Source organism: Peromyscus leucopus, chromosome 1, assembly GCF_004664715.2.
Source record: "Peromyscus leucopus breed LL Stock chromosome 1, UCI_PerLeu_2.1, whole genome shotgun sequence".
NCBI lineage: Eukaryota > Metazoa > Chordata > Mammalia > Rodentia > Cricetidae > Peromyscus > Peromyscus leucopus.
Window position 1 is genome coordinate 83,673,033 of NC_051063.1, and position 25,289 is coordinate 83,698,321.

The following is a 25,289-nucleotide window of genomic DNA, read 5'->3' on the forward strand; positions in this document are numbered from 1 at the left end:
CTGAGAAGAGTTGGCCTGTCCACACTTACCGTTTTCCACATAGGGATGAAAGGGCAAAACCAAAGCAAGAATGACCCTGCCTTGGGTGGGCTCCAAAACACTTCTGATATCTTTTAACAATGTCAGGGGCTGATCACAACGATCCAGCAGATTTAAGCAGCTGATGACATCATACTGGAACCCTGTATTCTGCCATTCATTTATACCAAGCACTCTGGAAAAATCAAAACGAATTTGGTTAATATTTCTCCCATTTAGAGACAGCTTTAAAAATGACTATGATAAGCAGAGAATGATGGCGCACACCTTTAATCCCAATACTTGGGAGGCAGAAGTAGGTGGATCTGTGAGTTCAAAGCCAGCCTGGTCTACATAGTGAGACTCTTGTCTTGAAAAAGACAAAACAAAAAACTGAGATGCCAATAAAGGTTTTAACTTTGTCTTCTAAATCAATGTGGATTCAAAATATGTACCTATAATTTATATTTACAATTATACAAAAAATAGATAAGAAAAAACAGCAACTGTGGAGGCCAGAAGTCAATCTTGGATGTCATTCCTCAGATACTATCCATTTTGAATTTTTTTAAGACAGAGTCTTCCATTGGCCTGGCAATCAATAATTAGGCTATGCACGGCACTGAGCCTGGGGTTCTCCTGTATCCATCTTCTCAATGCTAGGATTATAAATTCATGCCACTACACTCAGCTTTTCACATAGGTACTGGGGCAGTGCATTTAAGTCTCATGTTTGCATGCTAAATAATTTCCCAACTGAGCTAGATCCCTAGTTCATGATATTTTATCTTATAGCTTTCTTTCAATCTGTCTGTCTGTCTGTCTGTCTCTATCTATCTATCTATCTATCTATCTATCTATCTATCTCTCATCTATCTGTTTTTTGAGATGGTGTAGCTTTCTTTCAATCTATTAATCTATCTATCTATCTATCTATCTATCTATCTATCTGTTTTTTGAGATGGTGTATTACTATGTAGCCCTGGATGGCCTCAACCTCCTGCTTCTGTCTCCTAGCACTTCGAGATTACAGGTATAAGCCACAAAACAAGTCAGTAACCAGCTCCTCTACTGTACAGGTGTCTATCTGCACTAAGTATCTCCTACAACATATACAGCACTAGAGCTTCAGAAGCATTTTGTCATCTTGAGACTACTACGTAATGGTTTCAGAAGTGGACTGAGTTCATCAAGAAGGAGTTTCAAAACACTATTGTGCAGGCTCTGCCTTCAGGACAAAATGTCATCAGTTCCACCATAAAACAATGTAGAAAATATGAAAGAAATACTTGTAAAAGCCTTAGCCAAATAATTTAAAAATCACAAATTACTCATTTGATTAAATAAAACTATAATCTTAGATCTACAATGAAAGAAAAGCCAGACATGAAGCAGCATGTTTCACCAAGAAAACATCTCACGCTGGGCAGTGGTGGCGCACACCTTTAATCCCAGCACTCGGGAGGCAGAGACAGATGGATCTCTGTGAGTTCAAGGCCAGTCTGGGCTACAGAGTGAGTTCCAGAAAAGGTGCTAAAGCTACACAGAGAAACCCTGTCTCAAAAAACCAAAAAGAAAGAAAGGAAGGAAGAAAAGGAAAGGAAAAAGGAAAGGAAAGAAAAGGTCTTATTCAATCCACCTCAAAATCAGCTGCAGGACAGCAGTTTCTAGGTTAGGAATTTTAGAAAATAGAAATACACTCTCTGAACCAAAACTTAAGTTTTATGTTGGGGCGGTTGAACTTGTGCTGACAGCAGATCAATCTCATCCTTACTTCATTTTCTAAAGTTCTATTTGTAAACTCAGTTCCGTTCTTTAAGATACATTAGTAGCTGTACTCAGACTGCCCAGGAATCCTAATGAGTTGTTGGAGTTTCCTTTTATGACAAAATGAAAGAAGTGTATTGTCCAAGTTCACAATGTAGCACAGAAATTACAAATTAGAGCCCCTCCTAGCATGTTACTCGGGTGAAGAATCCCAGCCCTGTAATCCATGTAAGGTGAGGGAAAACCTGGCAATTACTCCTTGAAAAAGCCCTGCCAGTCTACCCAGCTAAGCATGAATGACCATCTGTACATTCCATTCTCCAGTATCTTTTCATTAAGAAAAGTAAATTTAAGCTACTAATCTCTCTCCAAGACGAAGCATTGTTTTGTTTGTTTTTATTACATTTATGTCTATGTTTGTACCACTGCACATGTGTGGGAATCAGAAGACAACTTGTAGAATCGGTTCTCTCTCCCACACCATGTGGACATCAGGGATCAAATTCAGGCTTAATATTTGGTAGCAAGCTCACCACTCACTGAGCCAACTCACTAGCCCTGTTTTGTTTTAATTAAGTAGGAGATATGGGGACAGATTAGAAATCCAACATGACTTAAGCTATCACTATAATAAAAGCCAAAGTACTCCAAGTTTTGATATGAACTTCTAATAAGAGGGGTAATGCATTTTAATTATTACCAAGTAGGTCCACCAGGGCACAAACTTGAGGATGAAACCAAGGAAGGCTACATAGTCATTCAAACTCACGTCTATGGGAGATCCTTCAAATACAACATCCAGTTATTTAACACTGCTGTGAGAAGGGTTGAGTTCCTATCCATGACTCAACTTCTAGGACCCAGCTGTGCCTGACCACAGCACAAACTACACTTGCCTCTTCCTTCCATTTAAAGTCTCATGAAATCTGTACAATTTTTCCTTCCACCACCACCCTTGGTTTGCCCCTTTTCTAGTCTAAAATTTTCCATGTTTTCCAAATGTTCAATCTGGTCCTGCTCCACCAAAGCTGCAAAGATGCTATAACTAGGGTTAGTCTAAGTAAAATCGTGACAGGAAAGTGAGTGAGGACGTAATTTCTGTCCAAGGCTTCCAAATATCCCAGAGGCAGGTGCCACCACTACACTGTGTAAGCAGCCAATACAGAGAAGTCTCTGAACCCACAGACTCCATACCTAATAAATACGCTTCCTAAGTCTCTCAAGCACCAGGCAGTCTGCAAACTGCACTTGACACTTTACAGCCATCATTACTGACAGCTGTTTGGGTAGGGGTTGAGGTCCAACTACTGTCAGGGATGTAAAGAAATTGGTTAGTGGGGATGTAACTGGTGTAGGTGCTATGGAGAAGGTACAATGAATGCTCAAAACTTTACACATAGACTTAGGGGGCTGGAGAGATGGCTCCAGCATCATTAGCAGTCTGGAGCACTTGGTGCTTTTGTGGAGTACCTAGGTTTGATTCCAAGTACCCACAGGATGGCTCACAATCCTCTGTAACTCCAGTTCTAGGGAATCCCAACACCCTCTTCTGGCCTCTGTGGGTACCAGGCATGCACATGGTACACAGACATACATGTAGTCAAAACTTTATATACATAAAATACATTTTTTAAAAAAAATTAAAAAAACATAGACTTAACATATGATCTAGCAAGTCCACTTTTAGGCATATACCTAAAAATGAGAGCAGGGGCTTAAACAGGCATTTATATTACTCACTCATGCATTACTCACAATGGCTGGAGGCTTGAATGAGAACGGCCTCAATAGGCTCATAGATTTGGATACTTGGTCCCCAGCTGGTAAACTGTTCAGGAAGAGCTAGGTATGGTCTTGTTTAGGGTGGTGTCACTGAGGGTGGAATTTGAGGTTTCTCAAAAGCTCACGCTAGTCCCAGTTATCTCTCTCTGCGCCATAGCTGTTGTCTCAACAGGTAAGCTCTCAGCTACTGCTCCAGTGTTGTCATGCCCACCATAATGGCCAGACTCACCCTACGAACCTGTTAGCCCAATAAACTCTTTCTTGTGTAAGTTGCCTTGGTCACTGTATCTTAGCACAGCAACAAAAAGTAACAAGACAAATGTTAGAAGCAACCCAAACGTCTGTAAAATAGACAGTGTGGAGTAACTGTACAATAGTGTTATTCAGCCCTAAGAAAACTGAAGTACAAGCTACAACATAGATGAACCACCAAAACAGTATGCTAAATGAAACAAGCCAGTCAAAGGGCTTTCATGAGTCTTCCTCTGATTCCTAAAATAAGGCACACAGAGTAGTCAAATTCATACAAAGGAGAAAGGTGATTATGGGCTGGAAAGAAGGAAGAATCAGAAATGACTATTTGAAAGTGTCATTAGGGGAGCTGGAAAAGTTGTGAGGATGGATGATACAAATGAACCACTACCACTGACCTAATTATAAACTTAAAAATGATTAAAATGGTATATCCTATAGTATATATATTTTACCAATTTTTTTTTAAAGCATACATAACATCTGGACATGCCAGATCCTACCTAGAGGACAGGCCCTCACATCTGACCACCTGTTCCAAGCTCTCACTCATGTTATTTTCCTTGTGATGCCAAGTCCTCTGCTTCAGAAAAAGGCTGCCATGGAAAATTCCTTTTCTCTGGTTTCTCACTGATTTGTGTTTAATTCTTAACCATGGAAAACTGTTCCTGATTCTTATCACTGGGATATGTGCAAAGGTAGAGTGCTGGCCTAGCAAGCACAAGACCCCACATTCAATCCCCAGTGCCACACACACACAGAACTGTAAACATACATACACATACTTTAAAGAAATCCATCTAAAACCAAGAGAGACCCAGTACCCCCAGCACACCTCTACAACTGGTACCTGTATTTCTTCTTCTGCAGCTGCCAGATCATCGTTTCAGAAAGCTCAGTGGCATAAATTTCTTCAAAATGAGGGCTCATGATTTTTGTGACTTCTCCATCTCCAGCACCTAAGTCAAGAAGTCTATGAGTTTTCCAGTCCGGATTAATTTTAAGCAGCCTCTGAAATTGATCTGGTGAAAACACAAACATGGAGCCTCTTCCTAGCAACCTGGGGACAAAGGATAAGAGTTAAAGTATACACATATTAATATTTCTACCTACACACAGAGCAAGCAGCACCAAAAATTCTGACTTTATGAAGTATATGTTTAAAATACAGCTTATCTTTTATGGCTAAAAGGCAAATTCACTAATATATCATGTAAAGATATCATGATTCTTTTGTAATTGCAAATGATACTCCAAAATGCATGGGGATGGTAAGAGGGAAGGGAAGGAGAAGCAAAGAAGAAATTAAACAATGCAAGTGAGAACCGAAGTCAAAATAGAAGAAAAGGTGGAGGGAATGGCAGAGATGCCAGGCTAGCAGAGTCAGACCGGAGTACTAGGCAGAGGAGTCAAACACGCCTTTTAGGAAGACAGACTCAACAATGGATGATAGGAAAAGAAACAGCTTTGTATAAAAGAGTTTTAAGATACACTGAAAATAAATTTAAAACATTTTAAAAGGTGAAAAGAACAACCCTTGCAAGATCAGCCAACTGGCATTAAGGAAGTGGGTCCATATTCAGATAGGTTGTTTTACAGTTAGCTGAGACCTATAATTTATTAAAGGTCCTACAAAAACCTTCAGACTGATAGTACTGACTGGAAAGATAAAATAAAAAGAGACTGACAGAGGTGAAATGGAGACCGAAGGGGCCCTCAGAAAAGCAGGTGCAGCTCAAGCAAGCCTCAAAGGTGTGCTCCCTTCTTGCTCCTAAACCCTGGTTTGTCTGGGGCAGGAATTCTCCAACTTCCTATAAACAAAACAACCTTTTCTTCAAGTGAGGTGAAACTCAGACAGCACAAAATCTAAGGAGCTATTCTCACTGCAGCAGGCCAAGAACTGCAGCTACCAGCTGCCCACTCTGAAGATGTTCTCTCCAACCTGAAGCAACTTGATGCAGCTCCTCCTCAGATCCTGGAAAACCACTGCTACCAGAAGCAGAGAAAGCTGCACCATTCTGTCCCTTTCTGGAAATACTCAGAATGTAGAATAGGCTGACTGTTCAATGACTGTGAAAATGCAGGCAACACGGTGCTTGTAGTAAGACCAGCATCAAAACCAGTAGTAAAAAGCATGGAGTTGATGCGATAAGTTCCTTCTCTTCTTTTGCCATGAAGACCATAAGAGAGTTTAACAAAATTTAATAATATATTTACAGTAAATCTTGTGCCTCACACAAACGCAGAAAGACTGAGGAGTAGGAGCCAAGAAGACCCCAGGGACCGCTAAGCATGTTGGGAGAACTTTTTACAAAGAAAGCCGTTCTCATAAGAGACATAACTAATCCCCACTGTTTCCACTGCTAGAAGAAAAACAAGCACTTGTGAGAAAGGGACTGAACTTGCTGAAATGGCTGTACAAAATCCACACAGGATCCAGTCAAGCAGAAGGGCTCTAGGAAGCCTGATGCTGACACTTCTTGCCACAGAACCAAAATAAGTCACAAAATACTTTGCCTAAAATCTTCCCAGCTATAAAACATGTTTCCCAAGCCATCTCCCTGGGATGTGAAGAAGCCTGGCATGATATTATAAAATTATAGGGCTAGGGGTCATCTGAGGTCAGAGCTCACAAAATTAACACACTAAAGTCTACATTTAAAGACACCAAAAAGAAATGAGGGAAATACTATCCTATCTGCAAAGAACATGAGCAATGGGGGCTCCAGAAAAAAAGACAGTGTCAAAAAGAATCAACCAGCCAGGAGGTGGTGGTGCACGCCTTTAATCCCAGCACTCGGGAGGCAGAAGCAGAGGCAGGTGGATCTCAGTGAGTTCGAGGCCAGCCTGGGCTACAGAGTGAGTTCCAGGAAAGGTGCCAAAGCTACACAGAAAAACCCTGTCTCGAAAAACAAACAAACAAAAAAAGTCATCCAATGCTGCCCTGAAAAGCTAAACTTCCTACAATGTTTAGCCAGCACAACAGAATCATCCAAGTACATATGGAGACACTGGCCTAGTATGATGTCAAGTCTTCTGGGAAACACTGTGGAGAAAGAATGCTGGCCACTGTTTCTATTTCTAGTCCTTCATAATCATCCTAGGTTCTCTAGCCAAGTCTCTCTAGACCCAAGTCTACAGAGGAGGTGTGTCTCTTCCTTATAAACTGAAAAGAAGCTGGGCAGTGGTGCGGATATACACCTTTGATCCCAGCACTTAGGAGGCAAAGGCAGGCAGATCTCTGTGAGTTCAAGGCCAGCCTGGTCTACAGAGTAAGTTCCAGGACAGCTAGAGCTATACAAAGAAACCCTGTCTTGAAAATTCAAAATTAACTATTAATTAATGAGTGAGTGAGTGAGTGAGTGAGTGAGTGAGTGAGTGAGTGAAGAAAGAAGGAAGGAAGGAAGGAAGGAAGGAAGGAAGGAAGGAAGGAAGGAAGGAAGGAAGGAAGGAAGGAAGGAAGGAAAGAAAGAAAGAAAGAAAGAAAGAAAGAAAGAAAGAAAGAAAGAAAGAAAGAAAGAAAGAAAGAAAGAAAGAAAGAAAGAAAGAAAGAAAGACTGAGAAGAGCTATCAATCTCTCAAGGGATATAGCTTAGTGGTAAATAAAGAATCCTTGTCTCAATTGTATGAGGCAGTAAAATCCCCAGTACCACCAATTTTTAAAAAAAGAAAAGATATTCTTTTATACTGGGTGTAGTGGCACATATCTGTTATCCCAGCAATCAGGAGTTAGAGGCAAGAAGGTTGCCACGACAAGTTCAAGACCAGGCAGAGACACTTAGCAGAACTCTATTCAAAAACAAAACCAAACAACAGAAAACAACTCTCTCTTTACTTGGCCTTCTTTCTACCATGAAGAAGTTTGATAAATCTTGGTTCAAGAAGGTTTCACCCTAACTATGTAGTTATTTCTATTGTAGAGAGTACCACTACATGGTGAAAAACACCAGTGGGTTCAAACTTGAGTTCTGAGTGGAGAAGAGGAGACAGGGCAAAAGGGAAGAAAGGCAGAGGCACTAAGTTTAATGGGGAAGGCAGGGAGGGGAGCACAGTAAGATGGATCAGTAGGTAAAGGTGTCAAACCTGACTACCTAAGTTTAACCCCCAGGCCCACACGTGCTATAGAAGAATCCTTCTGTACACTGTGTGAATATATGTCACTATGATTGGTTTAATAAACAACCTGACTGGCCAATGGCTGAACAGGATAAAGTTAGGAGAGAAAGCCAAACTGAGTATGATAGGATGAGGAAGGGTAGAGTCAGTGGGGTCACCAGGAAACTCAGAGGAGGCAAGACATGCTGGAGAACAGGTAAGGCCACGAGCCATGTAACAATACATAGATTAATAGAAATGGGTTAATTTAAGTTGTAAAAGTTAGTTAGTAATAAGCCTGAGCTATCAGCCAAACATTTACAATTAATATTAAGTTCCTGTGTGGTTATTTGGGAGCACTGCCAGGACAGGAAAACTCAACCCACACACGGTGGGAGAGAATCAATTCCCACAATTTGTCCACTACCTTCAAGTTGGTATGCCCTGGCACATGCACATTCACATGCATACACACAATATACCCGCAATAAAAAATATAATAATAACTGCAGATGAGCAAGGCAGACAGTACAATATGCAAAAGGGACATATCACTGAGCTCAGGAGCACAGGAGTTTGAGGCCAATCTGGGCAACCTATAAAGGCTTCATAAAAAGAAAAGGGTAGAGGCAGAAGAGTTACAGATAAAGGAAGGCAATAGTATTTACTAATTATATTGCCTTTTTGATCAAACTACCAAATTCTACAGTAAGGAATTTCAAGTGAGTTCCTGTGGGAGCCCGTTCTCGGGTTCCTCATGGCTTTACCCAGCAGGTCCAAATAGAGGATGATCAGGACCACGGGCCTGAGTGCAGGTGTCTGAGATAGTCTGCACTTGGCTGTGCTGGGGGAGGAGGTCTTTTGCTCCACCCCTTGGCGTCTCTATAAAAACCCTGGGCCAGAGACAGTCCGGGCCCGTTGGAATAGGTTCCAGGCCCTCTCGAGGCTATCCTTTATTTTCTATCTGTTTATCTCCGTAAGATTCTCCGCTATAAATCCTTCTATCTAATATTTCCTGCTGATCGCACTCAAGAAAACTCTGGGAAGCTGTGGGGGTGGTGGGTAAACGCCCCACAAGTTCCCACAGGTAGAGGGAAAAGGAAGTAATTTAGTTTGAAACTTCCAGAAATAAAGAGCTGATGCAAGCACTTTTTCAAAAATTGTTTATTTATTTATTTACTTGTTTGTTTATTTATTTATTTTATGTGTGTTGGTGTTTTACCTGCGTGTATGTCTGTGTGAGGGTATCAGATCCTCTGGAACTGGAGCTATAGACAGATAGCTGCCCTGTAGGTGCTTGGAATTGAACCCAGATCCTCTGGAAGAGCTCTTAAATACTGAGCCATCTCTCCAGCCCCTGTAAGCACTTTTTTTTTAAATCTATTTATTTATTTATTATGTATACAGTGTTCTGTCTGCATATTTTGCCTGCACACCAGAAGAGGGCACCAGATATCATTACAGATGGTTGTGAGCCACATGTGGCTACTGGGAATTGAACTCAGGACCTCTGGAAGAGCAGCCAATGCTCTTAACCTCTGAACCATCTCTCCAGCCCCCTGTAAGCACTTTTTAAAGAAAAGACTCCCATCTTTTATCACTTTCAAAGATATAGAGAACCCCCATAAAGAATCTCTGTGCAGTGGCACACACCTTTAATCCCAGCACTTGGGAGGCAGAGGCAGGCAGATCTCTAAATTCGAGGCCAGCCTGGTCTACAGAGTGAGTTCCAGGACAGCCAGAGCTACAGAGAAACCCTGTCTTGAAATATAAAAAATTTAAAAATAAAATCTCTGCAATGGTGACACACATGATTTCCAAAGGAAGAATGAATGGCATAGAGCAGAAAAATCGGTTTAACCAATTTTAGGAACATCAGACCAGGTTGGATAAACTCCACTCCCAGTACAAAATCACAAGTGTTTGCTTCAGCAAACAGACACCAAGCTCACCTCAACAAGAGAGAAAAAAAAGTCAGAGCCTGGAAGGTGGCTTGTGGTGCCTGAAAACACATCTGAGAACCTAAGGACAGACTGAGGATCCAGACGTTCAGCAGAAACTTGATCCAAACCTCATGGGAAAAGAAAAAAACGGGCACAGTGAGGCCTGTTAGGCACCATGACTGACTTCCAGAATTTGCCTTTCTCCATTGTTGGGCCTTGGGTATGTTTAAAATTTAACTAAGAAGTGATAAATGATATTTATGAAGTCTTTTCTGTAGCTATATATGAAGGAACCAAACTTCCTGGTGAGCCTAGACTTTACTTAAGGATAAATGCCAGATCCTTCAAACACACTGCTGCCTACTGTTGGGTTGAATAATCAGATCCCTTCCAAAGACTTGCCTGTGGAATGTGGGCTTAAGGCAGAGACCTTCCTCTTCAGCCTAAGAGCCTCCTCCACTTGAGGGCTTGGTCTCAAAGTCTTTGCTACTCCAAATCCCACAGTTAGCAGCCTGACACCAGAAGTTTGTTAAAAATGCAGATCCTCAGCCAGGTGTGGTGACACATGGCCTTTAATCCCAGCACTTGGGGGTGGGGGGGTGGGGTGGGGTCAGAGGCAGGCGAATCTCTATGAGTTGGATGCCAGTCTGGTCTACAAATCGAGTTCCAGGACAACTAGGGCTGTTACACAGAGAAACACTTGTCTCAAAACACAGACTCTTGGGACCAACCAACTGATAACCTACCTTTTAACACCATCTCCTGGTGGTTCCTATGTACATGAGAGCAGGAAATACATTGAATGAAGTCTCCCACCACAGAAATACAAGCTAATAAAGCTAGTTGCACAGTTATAATGAATTTTAAAAATCTAGATACACAAGGCCCCATTAGCGAGCCTTCTGTCAAGGATTTTAACACGCAGGAATGTTGTGGCTAAGGTAGTATCTAGAACAAGGTAACTTCCCCCTTTCCTTTTTTAAGCCAAAGAATAACAGGGGTGGGGATTCTAATATTCACTTACCCGTTGATAGATGTTCTAGACATAAACAGGCTAAAAACAGATGATACAAAAGAATGATAGAGTTGGATAAATAGCCAGCCAGATTTCTCAATGCTGTTGTTTAAGAAGATCTGTGTTCCTTGATCAAGATAACTCTGAACAAAGACAGACTGAAGTGATTCACATAACTTCTCTCTGTTGCACACATACCACTAGGGGAAGAAAAAAAGGAAGATTAAACATAGTTGATGTAACACCTAAGAAATCTAACAACAAAAATCAGAAGCCTAAAATCTAATCTAAGATCTTCAAATATAATCTCACAGCTCTGAGGGCAATCATCAATCATCTTCTCTGCCCACACGCCCCACAAAGTACAGAATCCTTCAGGTCTGACCTCTCACTCCATTCTCATCACCCAGCCCGCGAGGTGGAGAGGAAGGGGAGAGGAGTTTTCAGGTCATGGAGCACAGGAGGCGGCAGAACCAGATCATCAGCCCAGGTCTTAGAAACCCTGACCCAGGGCTTCAGTCACAACACACTTAAGTCAGAAGACCCTTCTTGGCTGGGACTGACTCAGCATCACAAGGATAAAGGCTAGCATCATTGTGTTTAAGTGAAACATCATATAATCCAGAGATGTACCTCAAATCTGCCAACCAAATTAGCAGCAAAGTAAGCAAAAATCAGTACTCTGGAAAACGGATCAGGTTGCCTGTCTTTTTCAGAGAATTAGGAAAAGAGACCTTTGGATATCTTGGGGTGTGCTTTAGCAGTGTGTCTGCCAGCAACCCTTAAGAGCTCAAGAAAGCTGAAGAAGTTCCTTGAGCTCACTCTGCAGACAAGGAGACCAAGTGATGCACACTAAGAAAAGATCTCTAGGAACAGGGTCCAGCCAGAAAATCATTTTGAAAACAAGATTCTACAACCACAGATAAAGTTAACCTTCAAGGGCTAGATACAAAGCTCAGTGGTTAAAAGCACTGGCTGACCTTGCAAAGGACCCAGATTCAGTTTTCCAACACCCACATGGCAACTCACAACCATCTGCAACTCTAGTTTTAGGGACTCAAATGCCTTCTTCTGGCCTCCTCAGGCACAGCATGCATGTGGTGCACGTATATACGTGCAGGCAAAACACCCATATGCATAAAAGAAAAATATTTTTGCTTATTTAGCTAGCCTTCCAAAACAAACATTTCCCATCTCCCTAGAGTTGGTGCAGCAGAAAGGTGATAAAGTAGGTTGCCCGGCCTTCAGTGTCAGACCCACAAGCAGTCCTAGCTCTGTAACTCCTTTGTGAGCTCAGACAAGTGACTCACTCTTTCCTTAGGAGACAAGTGTGATGCCACCAGTGTCCACCTTGGTAGGTACTATGAGGATTAAATAAAAACACTGGAGGCAAGTCAGTACAGCACAAAGCACACAGGAGACACCTGTGAAAGCAGCAACAGTGAGTCTTCTAATACAGATACCCACAAGTCCTTATCCCAGTGGGAAGACTGCAGAGACGGCTACTTTTAGTGCATTATTTATTAGGAAACTACTAATTCTTCCAAATAAGGATTCTACTAGCCAAAAGTGACTTGCTTAACCTTGACAAATCTGACCACTTACCAGCACTAAGTATCCCATAACTTCCTGCACAATTAATGGAGCAATTTTACAGTCATCCTACACTTACTAAATGCTGAGTACAATCAGTCTTCCTGACACTAACATTAAAAGAAACCAAATGTAAGCCAGTAAAAACATTCAAAAGGTCACAGTAAATGTCACTGATTCATCCTTTATACACTCTATACACTCCCAACTTTCTCATTCTTGACTACTCTGTCAAGAGTATTAACTTGCTATTTAAACACTGTTACCAAAACTGCCTGGACTTTACCTAAAACTCCTTGTTGTCTCTGCCCTATAGTGACAAGCTATAAAATGGCTTAAATTCACAGCCTACACTTCTCTCCTTGGACTGGAAATGTTCTTGCTTAATCATTTACTAATCCTTAAAACTTACTGAGCCTGAAGCTGTGCCCCAGTACAGCTCATAAACCATTTTTATTATACTCATGACCTTGTGCACATTCTGAACCCTAAACTCTGAGTTACTCTGACTTTATTTTTTACTCTGAAATGACTAATCAAGTTGAAACCCAGCACCTTGCTAACAGGCAATCAGGAGCACTCAATGTGGGCAAGAAGTCATCCAACTGAAAACCAGGAGCTAAGAACTGCTTGGCATCCATTTGTAAATGAACAAGAATAACCATGGAAGTAAGCAAGAAATGGCATCATTAACTGCTATTATTGCTTTCAAGCACCATGAAAAAAATCTTAAATTTTAATAGCATGTTTCTCCATTCATAAATACTAACACATGTGGTTGAACCTTTACTGCCACAGAAGTTTTCTTACAAAAGAATTTATGGTGTTTTGAACAAGAATGGCCCCCATAGGCTCATATACTTGAATGCTTAGTCACCAGAGAGCAGTACTATTTTAAAGGATTAGAAGGATTAGGAGATGTGGCCTTGCTGGAGGAAGTGTGTCACTACAGGTGGGCTCTGAGGTTTTAAAAGCCCATGCCAAGTCCAGAGTCCCTCTCTCGGCCTACAGATCAAGATGTAGTTCTCAGTTACTGCTCAAGCACCTGCCTGCCACAATAATAATGGATTACATGGAAAATACTAGAAACTGTTAAATTATACATTTTAAATTTTCTGTGGGGACTGTGGAGATACCTCAGTTGATTAGATGCTTGCCTTGTGAACATGAGGACCTGAGTTCAATACCCAGAACCCAAAAACCTCTGAAGCTGGAAGCAAGTCCTCAACTGAATATTTTCTTTCCTAAGAGTCGCCTTGGTGGTGGAGCCTTCTTCACAGCAACAGAAAGTGACAGAAGGTTCTTAGTAAATGAAATATGCTGCAGAATAAAAAGGAGTAAAGCTCTTCTCTGTGAAGGTTTCCATGTCCCTCCTGGCAAGTTATGTGATACAAACCTCCAGTCCAAACAGCACTGATCATCATTACCATAGAGCAGAAACAACTCAACTGTCCATCAACTGATGGGTAAAAGTGCAGTGGATGCACCACACAAGGGAATAGTATCTAACCACAGAAAGAATAATGTGCAGGCTCGTGCTCCTGAGGATGAGCCTTGACAACACACTAAGGAAAATAAACCAGTCACAAGAGGTCACATACTGATAGTTCTGCCATGATACAGAAATCCAGAGACAAAAAAACAGATTCTGTGGCCCAAGCCTTGGGCAAAGAGACCTTAGGAACTGGCTTATTTATGGGCATAAGGTTTCTTTTGGAGGTAGCAAAAATTTTCAAAATTAGGTATTAGTGATGGTTGTACAACTCTGAAAATACTAGAAACTGTTAAATTATACATTTTAAATTTTTTATGGGGACTGTGGAGATACCTCAGTTAGTAAGGAGCTTGCCTTGCGAACATGAGGACCTGAGTTCAACGCCCAGAAGCCATATAAATGAAGAAGCCAGGCACGTGGTGTTAAATTTATAATCCAGTGCTGGGAAGATGGAGACAAAGTCCTAAGGCATGCTGCTCAGTTAGCATTGCCCTGTATATCTGGCCAGTGATAGACCATCTCAAAGAGAACAAAGTGGACAGCACCTGAGGAATGACATCCAAGGTTATTCTGAGTGCCACTTACACTCACAAACATAAACACATATATTTAACACTACTTTCTCAGCAAACACACCTACATAAAGGTGGGCAGTGTGATCCTATCGAAATTAAGCACTTTGGAAACACATACGACCTAGCAAACTTCTTTTTTTGTTATTGTTGTTGTTGGGTTTTTGTTTTGTTTTGTTTTTTTCCAGACAGGGTTTCTCAGTGTAGTTTTGGTGCCTGTCCTGGTTCTTGCTCTGTAGACCTGCCTGGTCTTGAACTCACAGAGATCCGCCTGGCTCTGCCTCCCCAGTGCTGGGATTAAAGCCGTGTATCACCACTGCCCAGCCCCTAGCAAACTTCTTAGCATGTAAAATGTAATAATATATAACACTAATAATGGTCAAAGTGCTCACCACAGTTTCCAAGGTCTTACAAGATTCTTGTTCTTTCTTGTCTACAGCCTCACTTGACAGCATGTACTACCATGATGCTGGGCTCACTCTGTTAGTGTTCTGTACTCTCTTCTAAAGGTCCTTTCCCATGGCCACTCCATACAACATTTGTTTCTGCCCGCTGTGCTCCCTGTAGTTAGTGCAGCCCAGCTTAAGCATTTCCTCGGTTTCCCTGAACTTCTGGAGTAGCTTAGAGTTCCCTGTACTAATCCTCTCATACATCCCATGTGTCTCCTTGGCAACATGTATGCCAGCTGAATAGTGACTATACACAATTGTATGTTTAGCATCTATCCTCACAGACCAAACGATTCATAAAGACTGGGACAACAGCTGACTTCAAAGTTAGGCAGACAGAGATAAATGTCTCTCAAAACAATTACTGCTAAGACTCACAGGAAGTCTAAATAGGTAGAATCTGGCATCTTTAATAAACTCACAGAGGAAACAAAGAAAACCACAGAGACATTCTGTCACTGGGTTGTCAGTTGCTCACACTCCAGGGTTTCTACAAGACCTTACTTAACCCTAACTTCGCAAACAGTGGCTAAGAGTTATCTACCTACCTGCCACAAAACTGCATTATCACACACAAGCAAACATGGAAGACAGACACTGGGCACCCACAGGTGCCAAGCACCTGGCAAATCTTTATGCTGCACTTACACCACATGACTTTCGTTTTGTTTTTTGAACAGGGTCTTACCCTGTAGTACAGGCTGGTCTGGAGCTCACTATGTAGCTCAGACTAGAGGCAACTGTCCTACCTAGGCCTCCCAAGCATGAGTCACTTCATGTGGGTTAAACCTCCGATCTTTTGAACAGATAGGAAGTCTAGAGTTCCAGAAACCTTAGCTGGCTCTAGATCCTATTCATGTGACTGTATGCCAAGAACATCATTTAAAAAGAGCCCTTCCAGGGCTGGAGAGATGGCTCAGTGGTTAAGAGCACTGGATGTTCTTCCAGAGGTCCTGAGTTCAATTCCCAGCAACAACATGGTGGCTCACAACCCTCTGTAATGAGAACTGGTGCCCTCTTCTGGTATGCAGGCAGAACACTGTATGCATAATAAATAAAATCTTAAAAAAGAGAGAGAGAGAGGCCTTGCTTCAATCTCTCCAGTATTGCTTGAAAATAAACAAGGCTATTCTCCAATGAAGCTGGTCTAGACAAGTTTGAAGAAAATAATAATCCAGTCTGGGCAGTGTATTCCTATGGGCCAGCATTTCTCAATCCTGGCACTGACACTTGGGCCTGGTAACCCTTTGTTACAGATTCTCTTTACACATCAGATGCTAGAAGCACCACCCTAGTGCACAGAATGTCCCCAGGGAGCAACTGCCACTCTTGAGAACCTATATGAGAACTGGATTTAGCCAGCAGTGTTTCCTAACTATCTGGCTTAACTGTAGTCTAAGATGCTACTGATTACAGGAAGGACTCATTGGTCTCGGGAACCTGAATTCCAGAAGGGAAAACGTAATCTGAACAAACCAAAAGGAACAAGTAGCAACGAGACTATGATCTGGGTTCCAACCCTGCAGAGCTCTCAATAAGCAAACCTTGCTCAGAAGCCAACAAGAAACAATCAGTGAGAAGTTACTGCATGCAGTTGGTGGTCCCCTGCTCTCCAAACGACCAGGGTTAAATGAAAGCTCTACAGAGCTCACAGCCCTGGGTGGCTGTCTAAAGACTCACCAGCACTTTCCAGCAGGTAAAGTTCTTTGAATGCATGCTCCTCAAAGGCTACAGAGACAAAGGTGCATTGGGCAAGAACAAAATACTACACTTACTAAATTTCACAGTACAAAGGCTATACACCAGCTCTACACAGCGCTCAACTCCTCAATGTTGAGACCACAATCTCTAAAAAGGCATTTCATTATCACCCCCCTTATTGATCAAGTAAACTTTGAAATCCAACCAACCCACCGATGCCAAACGCAGTAGGTTGTAATAATTAAACAACTTTGTATAACTAGAGTAACTAGCAATATTGTCATTACTTGCACAAGACTGCAAGGACAGTGATAACTAAACAAATAATAAAGAGCCAAATTGGGTGGGTGACAATAGCATGGTGGTGTTTCTGACAATATTACTAAATCAAAATAATGGCACATGAGGTCATACTGTCTTCTTCATGGACTGGAGAGATGGCTCAGTGGGTAAGAGCAATTGCTGTGCCAACATAAGAACCTGAGTTGAAATCCCAAGCACACACGTAAAAAGCCAGGCAGCCTAGTCAAAACCATTAGCTTGAGGTTCAGTGAGAGACCCCGTCTGTTTCGAGGGAATAAGGCAGATAGAGAACTATACCCAATGTCCTCCTCTAGCCTCCACAACTATGCTCCTGCACACCTGAATGCATACACCATACACACACACTCGCGCACACACACAAAATAAAGCACGGGAACATTTCTAGGTTGACGAGTCACCTGTAGAGTGAAAAAATGTAGTTCTTCTATGAAACTACAGCTGATTGTCAAGGCTGACAGACACAGTTAAAAGTCTCCCTAAAATTATTTTCTGGAATTTCCACCAATCAAACACATGCTATACAATGAACAGTTTTTTTCTTGTAAAATACAACAGAATTGAGCACACCAACAGAACTTGAAAATTATAAAACACAGCTTATTTACTTAAATAGTGTGACATAATAAAAATAAATATTTGGTCTTTTCCCCTATATTCCTAGTACAGAGCTCCTGAAACTGATGGGAAACCTTCATGATGGTAAGAATGTCTTTTGGGGACTGGAGAGATGGCTCAGTGGTTAAGAGCACTTACTGCTCTTCCAGAGAACCACAGCTCGATTCCCAGAACCCACAAGGTAGCTCACAGCATTCTGTAGCTGAATCCAATACTCTCTTCTGGTCTCCTTGGGAACTAGGCATGCACATGGTACCCAGACATGCATGCAGGCAAGACACTCATACACATAAAATAAAATATGTCTTTAAAAAATTAAAAAGAGCCGGGCGGTGGTGGCGCACGCCTTTAATCCCAGCACTCAGGAGGCAGAGCCAGGCGGATCTCTGTGAGTTCAAGGCCAGCCTGGGCTACCAAATGAGTTCCAGGAAAGGCGCAAAGCTACACAGAGAAACCCTGTCTCGAAAAACAAAACAAAACAAAAAAAAAAAAATTAAAAAGAATGTCTTTTGTTCATAAATAAGATGATTCCTAATATGGGAAGGAGGAAAAGTTATGACTAGACAGCTGGAACTTTTGGGCCTATCCTACATCCCCCAAGAACAGAAACAATGCTAGACTGAGGTTGGCCATCTATGGCTAATGATTCAATCCATTATGTCTAAATCTGGGAATCATTACAGCAAATTATGAAACCCACGGGGATGGGGTTGCAGGACTTGTGAACATACAGCCAAGGTGAGGTGACCCAATTCTGGTCATTTAGGCCCATAATTAAATATACACATGCATATTTTGGTGCATCTTTTCCATAAATTGTAACACCTGGCAAGGCCAAGACTGACTGAGAATTTCCCTCTCCCCAGTACTGGCCAAAACTTGTAAGTAAAGCTATGTCCTTGCATCAGTTTCTATCTGCAGGTTTTCTGTAGAGCATCCAGCAGCATCAACCTTACATTCCAGGGCCAATTGCAATGTTCACAATGAAAGGTGCCCTCACATTCATAGTGGAGAGCCATCTATACAGATCAGACCAAGTTGCTTTAGCTTTGACATAATAAATACATAACTGGCAGTCCTCATTTCAAATACTCTCTCCTGATTACTGTTTTATAATCCTAAGATTTTAACAAAACTTCTGATGGGTCAAACAACAGACTCTTTGATAGAGGTTACGAGGTCCTCTAGGCACTTTCAAAAGGGACATAATGACCCATGGCATATTCAGGGAAGGAAGTGAACTTAGTGTCCATGAGACTGAGGCAAGCACTTGTTCAGCGCTTTTGCACAGGGTGCAAAGAGGACAGAAACCTTCTCCGGAGTCTTTAGTATTCGGCTGCAAAGGCTTCCAGACTGAAAGGCAGAGCAGAGACACCAATCCATCACAGTCTGTCGGCTAGCTGGCTGACACCACGAAGCATGGTTAACTCATGCCTGACTTCTGCCAACCTCCACAAGGTGAATGAGGAATAAAGGGACAGGAAACCCAATCTGTCCTTTAGCACATCTGCCTCTGGCTGTGACACTCAAGTATCTGGCCCCCTCCGTTGGAAATATATATTCCAATTCTATCTTGACTCTATTGTAGAGGCTGGCATAGCAGTTCTGAGCTTGTATAAGAAGGTAAAAAATAATAGTAAGAACCAGGCTTATATGTAACTTGTAATTTTAAGTGACTTCTAAGTAATTCCAGACATTAAATGTTATATGTGAAAAACAAATAGATGTTTTTCACCTAGAGAAACTGCCATGGTTTGGAACCAACAAGCTTTATAGCAACCTTTCAATCCATCAATTGAGAGGCTGTGGATGACTGTTATTACCAAGAATCTAGTTATTGGGGCCTTGAGGAGCTTTTCAAGTTTCAATAGCTCCATAATAGTTCTGTAAACTTTAAGCACTAGGTAGAATGCGCCAAAAAGACTACATCCAAAGATTTTTATCTTCTTTCTCCGTTGAGTTTACTGACGATGAGTGACATCTAGTTCTTAGTACTCTCTATTTCTCCCCCAGTGAGTCTATCCTCCCATCCTGTGAATGAGAATCCCATACTGTTGGCTAACAAAGCCGGGAACTGAGGGGGGAAAACAGACTTTTGAAGATATATATTTTTAAAAGGCCAGAGAAAATACCATTGGGTGGGGATTACTTCTTTCCCCCAACATACTCACAGTCCATAGCTGAACCAATGTGGTGGCTCTGTTTCAACAACTTGATTTGAAGACTCTGACATTTGAATTTCATATGCGAAATTCTCATGTTATGAAATAGTATTTTACAACCCCATTGATAACCATTTAAAAACATGAGACTAGTCTTATTTCACAGGTTACTCAAGTCAATGAGACCAGCTTGGCTTGCTGGTCATGTCCCTTCTCCAAAAGAAGTCCTTGCTTCTTGCCAAAGTATAGCATAGTCCAGTTCGGAAGCTAGCGTGCTGAAACAAGGACTTCGTTTTCAAGCTAAGCCCAGTGGAGCCTTGCATCTCCAGGCGCTAACAACTAAGCAGCAATTTTTAATGAGTAAACTTTACTCCAGATCTCTCTTTTAACCAAAGAACCCTGCATCATAAATCCTTCATAAAACACCACCAAGAAAACCTGTGCTAAGTATGGTTTAGCCCATAACTCCTCTTTCATGCAACTCCAAAAGAACCAGATGCGACTGGCCATGGAACCCACACACCCAAATGAACACCAGAAAACCTCTATAAAACTATTAATTTGAAGGGGGGAAACCATTAAAGTTACTTCACAAGCAACCAAGTAATGCAGCAAACCAGGACTCTAGAATATAAAAGAAAGAAACTATGTGCTCCGCTGGGATGCAGAAAGGACAGCCTCTCACTCAGTTCATGGCAGCTTCTAGGCACACACACTGGTCATTTTCATCCTCACTCACAGACATTTCTTTTCATAACACAAATGTATTCACCTCAAAAATAATGTCTGACAATAATTACAATAATCCCAGTACTCAGGAAGCCAAGGTAGGAGGATTGTAAATGTGAGGCCATCCTGAACTACACAGACCCTGTTTCAAAACACTGAGAGGCCAGGCAGCGGTGGCACACACATACATACACACACACACACACACCTGAAAAGCAAACAAACAAACAAAAAACAAAAACCTAAGGGCAAGCCAGACATGATGCTGAACACCTGTCATACCAGCATTCTGGAAGCTGAGGCAGAAAGATTGCTTTGAGTTCAAAGCCAGCCTGGATTACACAGGAGCAGTAGGACAGCCAGAGCTACAAAGCCCTGTCTCAAATTACATACATAAACAAACAAGGACTACGGATGTGGCTCAGTGGTATAGTGGCTGCCTAGCATGTACAGGTCCTGGGTTTGCTCCTCGGCACCACAGAAATAAATGAATGTATGCAATTAGGAAATGCTCTCTGCTAGAAATAGAGACAGTGTCCACTGCTATCGCTCTTCCCGGACTCTACAGAAACCAATTTTCAGTTTTTAAAATAAGTACAATTTTTTTAAAGATTTTTTTTAATTAGTGTGTGTGTGTGTGTGTGTGTGTGTGTGTGTGTGTGTGTGTGTGTGTATGCACATGCGCTCAAGGCCAATCCCCCTGGAGCTGGAGTTACAAGAGCTGTGAGCTCTCTGACATGGGTACTGGGAACTGAACAGCACATTCTCTTAACTACTGAGCCATTCCATAAGCACAATTTTTATGAGCACTTAAATCATGTCACTGCAGTATTCACAAGTGTTACCAACAACTGGGAGACTCAGCCATAATTCTTCATCAAAGGGAATAATCTTTTTTTTTTCTTGTTCAAAACGGCATTTCCAATTCCTTGTTCCACATAGACATGAGGCATTCTGATACCTGTACAACTAAAAGTGTAGTACTTCTATGACACTGAGCTAGCATAAAATAGTCCATGGAGATAAATATGGTTATATAATTTAAGACTGTATACTAAGTTTATATACACTCTTAAAAACACCACGAGTGGTCATCTAAAAGTCACTAGGGTGTTTTTTGTTTGTTTGTTTTTTAATATAAATCTAGGATTCCTTCCAAAATAGAAAAAAGGGTCTGAGTATCCATCAACAGAACAGGTTCCGGGATCTCAGTTCCATCCCAACATCATTAAAAAAAAAAAAGCATCCCAATAATCGGTAAATAAAAACTTAATGTTACTTTTATACATGAAAACGTGAGGTCCAAAATGACATGAGGAATAAATAATTCCTTACTTCTCTCTGTAAAAGCAAGATGTACTAACCTCTGGCTTTTAGAAGCCCAAAGTTTGTCTAAATTCAAAGGCCTCGCTTCAGTGACTGCAAGGTTAACCTCAAACTACTTACGCTCCAATATGAAATACCTCCCTCTTAATTCAACAGCTGACCCATGCATACTTCTTTAAGTGGTACAAACAGCTAATGAAAAGCCCATCCAACCGGTTGAATCCCATGGCTCACGATCCATTAACTACAACAAGAATTCACAGCTGCACAGTTCTGACTTTCAAAACCTCTCCCTTTAAAGCTTGCATCATCCTCCCCATCCCAACCTTTCTGGTCAGCTAACTAAACCCAAGTTTAAAGGACACGTCTCTTAGGCAGAAGAGGAGGAGGGTTGCTAGGCTGGGAGCCCAGACCTGTCAAACACATTTTTTTAAGTGCTCCGGGAAAATGTCAGCCGAATGGTTCACGAGGCCTGGTTAAATTTCTTTACAACCCTTTGTATGTTCAGAGATTCGGCTAGACAAAAAGAGGGACCGGCTTTCGGTTTTGTGCCTCGGGGGGGGGGGGGGAGAGGAAGGTTGGCCCGGGTGATGGTGGGGGCTGTTTTCTGCTCGGGCCCCGGTGCCAGGTGGGTGACCCACCCCAAAGTTGCAGGGATCCGGAGGCCGGGCGCGGACGCCGCCGGGGGCCTGGGAACAATGCGGGGTTCCGGGGCGCCCATTCTGGGGCCTGGGGAGCGGGGCAGCGGAGGCCGTCCCCTGCCCCCGCGCCGCCGAACAAAAGGCGCCGCGGGGCCAGCGCCCGGGCCGGGAAAAGTTTGTGAGAGGCCAGGGCCGAGGCCCGCGCGCGCCGCCCCGCACAATGGCCCGGCCGAGCGCGGGAAGGCCGAGCGCCACGCCCCCGCTCCGCAGGGCTGCGGCCCAGTACCTGGTGCGTGTCCTTCCCGCCGCCCGCGGCCGCCGCTGGCCCGCCCGGGCCGCTCGTCATGTTCACGTACAGGGAGCGGGAGAGCGGGCTCCGCAGCGTCCACATCCTCCGCGCCAGCCACACGGACGCCAGGCTCAGGCACAGCCAGCCCGCCAACAGTCTCATCGGGGGGCCGCGGCCGCCAGCTCGGATCACCGCCGGGCCCAGGCCCAGGAGGAGGAGGAGGAGCCGCCGCCTCCGGCCACCGCCGTCGCCGCCCGAGCTCGAGCCATCGCCGCCAAGTCGCCCGTGCAGCCCCCTTCGGGGCCGAGGCGGGGGGTGGGAGGAGCGGCGGGCGCGCGGCCTTCTCGAGTCCCCCGCGGCCCTTCCCGGTCCGGAACGCCAACGCCTCCAGCTCTGGTTTCCACCCGGAGCACGTACAAACGCAGGAGGAGCGTTCTCTCTACCCAATGAGCGGAGGCGGGCCGGCCGGGGAGGCGGGAGAAAGACTCCCTTTCCGCACGTTCCCTGTGGCGGCCGCTTGGGCGCATAATGGCGGAAGATCTGGGGAGACTTCCGAAAAGGTGTGACTGGGAGTCTCGGCACTCCGAGGTGGGGCCTGCAGGACTTCCGGGCTTTCCTGCCTGTGGGCCCCCCCGACCACACCCTGGCGGGAATTTGACCTATGGTTCAGATTGATTCCTGGAAGAAGGGAATTAATTCATCCATTTCTTTCCCAAGTCCAGACACTCAAGACTCAGGTCTATCCAAAAGACCGGCGCTGCCCTTCTTGTTACGGTCTTGACTCTCTTGCTCATAATTTCCATCTGGGGCCGGAGAGCCTGACTCCCAACTCCAAAAGCCACCCAGTAGCTGTAAAGCAGAGAATCTAGGAGGAAAGGATCCCACTCCCACTCCTGGCCCCAGCATTCTCAAGCTGAGGAGCTGCCGTCACACATTTCCTTTCGCGAAGCTCTCTTGAGTGAAAGCTATGCCTTTGTTGGAAGCTAATGCTCCTGTAGCACCCAAGGAAACGTGATGGAATATAACACCCTGTTCAACAACAAAGGTCCCAAGTTAGCCCCTGACTGTCAGGTTTCCTTGAGCTGACAGAAGTTGTACCCGTAGCTCTTAAAAGTGAGCTCAGGTCTGGGAGAGTTAGCCAGATGTTTCTTCCATCATTTATAGCAGGAAGAAACCTAACAATGTTTCCAAACTGAAGGGTCATGAGTTCCTGTGTCTCAGCTTCCTGCTGCTACTCAGCTACAACTAGAGAGTGCCATTATTTCCTAGGCCTGCTACTAACACCTTCCTAGGTGTTGGAATATGCTTTTCATTCCACAGCGCTGGAGATTCTGTACATTAATTTTAGTTTAAAACCAATTCGTATTTTCATTAATTTCATATTACACTAAAGAGATTTTCATTTATGTAATAGTGACCCACAGATGGGAAATAAATCATTTCTTACCCACAAACACGTTAGGTGCTAAAGAATCTCTACTTGCCACCTTTCCTTAATAAGAGTATTTTGTTACCTAGTGTGCATAGAATATAACAACAATAATTCATATGAGAGTATACGTTGTATTCTCTCATTCTAGTATATTCCCTGACATCTCCCTGTTGAGTGTAAAACCGAAAGACTACACTTTACTAAACTTAGCTCAATCTTCTAGTAGTCCTGGTCCAACATACTCAAAAGGAACTATAGTAGTGAATGCAAATGACTGTATTACATCACCTCTTTGAATTCCAATAAAGCTCTTCTATACCAAAACAAGAGTCTTCATCTTGTTTTAAATAAAGGGGAGATACAAGCAACAGGAGTGAGTAAACTGGCAGGCATACTTCATTTCTGAAGACAAAGGATACAGAAAATCATGTTCTAACAGATTAAGCTTGCCTAATCACAGCTCTAAGACCTCAAAATGTATCATAAAAACAAGAAGCAAGGATACATCTGATAGGATCTGCAGAATTTGGGGTCAACTGGCAGCTAGGAGAAACCTCGCAAATTTTGCTTTATGCCTGAGCAGCTCACTTGGAAAAAATAAACTACCCTCACATTCAAACTATTCTATAATCGCAAATTGCTCATGTAGGTGTTATTTACATTTAGGAAGCACAGGGAGAAGCAAAGCACAGTATATTTAAATGAAAAGCAAATTTGATAGCAAACCTTTTCATAGAAGGTGGTATCCCAGCTCCTGGTTGTTTTATCCATACAAGAAGCCTTGCCGTCTGTCCTCTTAGTCTCTTGAATTACAAATCAGGAGGAAGGAAAGCTACAAGGGTAAATATACTAAGCAGAAGTTCAGATCGCCTTCTGGTACAGCCCCCTTACTAGGATGTCACTACTGGACATTAACACCTCCGTTATCTGTGATGGGGATAGGAAGAGGCACATTAATACTTTGAAATGTAATCAGTGATATTCAAGAGACACATACCTGCTATCTTGTGCTTTCTCACCTTGGGTGTCTAGCCTGGGTTTCTGTTCTATCACCAGAAATTGTGGCTGGGGCTTGTTTCTTAAGTAATA

The 25,289-nt window shown here is 42.9% G+C and overlaps 1 protein-coding gene across 3 annotated transcripts in view; it reads right to left on the reverse strand.

The window, feature by feature from the left end:
• Mettl9 (methyltransferase like 9) overlaps window positions 1-24,986 on the reverse strand; it is a 46,750-nt gene extending 21,764 nt beyond the window's left edge. For 2 of the 3 annotated variants that reach the window (XM_028867845.2, XM_028867844.2), the window contains exons 1-4: window positions 22,766-23,101; window positions 10,882-11,072; window positions 4,670-4,879; window positions 30-214 (exon numbers count right to left, since the gene is read on the reverse strand). In XM_028867845.2, the coding sequence (XP_028723678.1) occupies window positions 30-214; window positions 4,670-4,879; window positions 10,882-11,072; window positions 22,766-22,930 (751 nt within the window). In that variant the 5' untranslated portion in view covers window positions 22,931-23,101. Of the gene's footprint in view, window positions 1-29; window positions 215-4,669; window positions 4,880-10,881; window positions 11,073-22,765; window positions 23,102-24,926 lie in introns of those variants that run through there. The other variant, XM_037210994.1, reaches the window with a different exon arrangement.
• Between the last annotated feature and the right edge of the window lie 303 nt (window positions 24,987-25,289).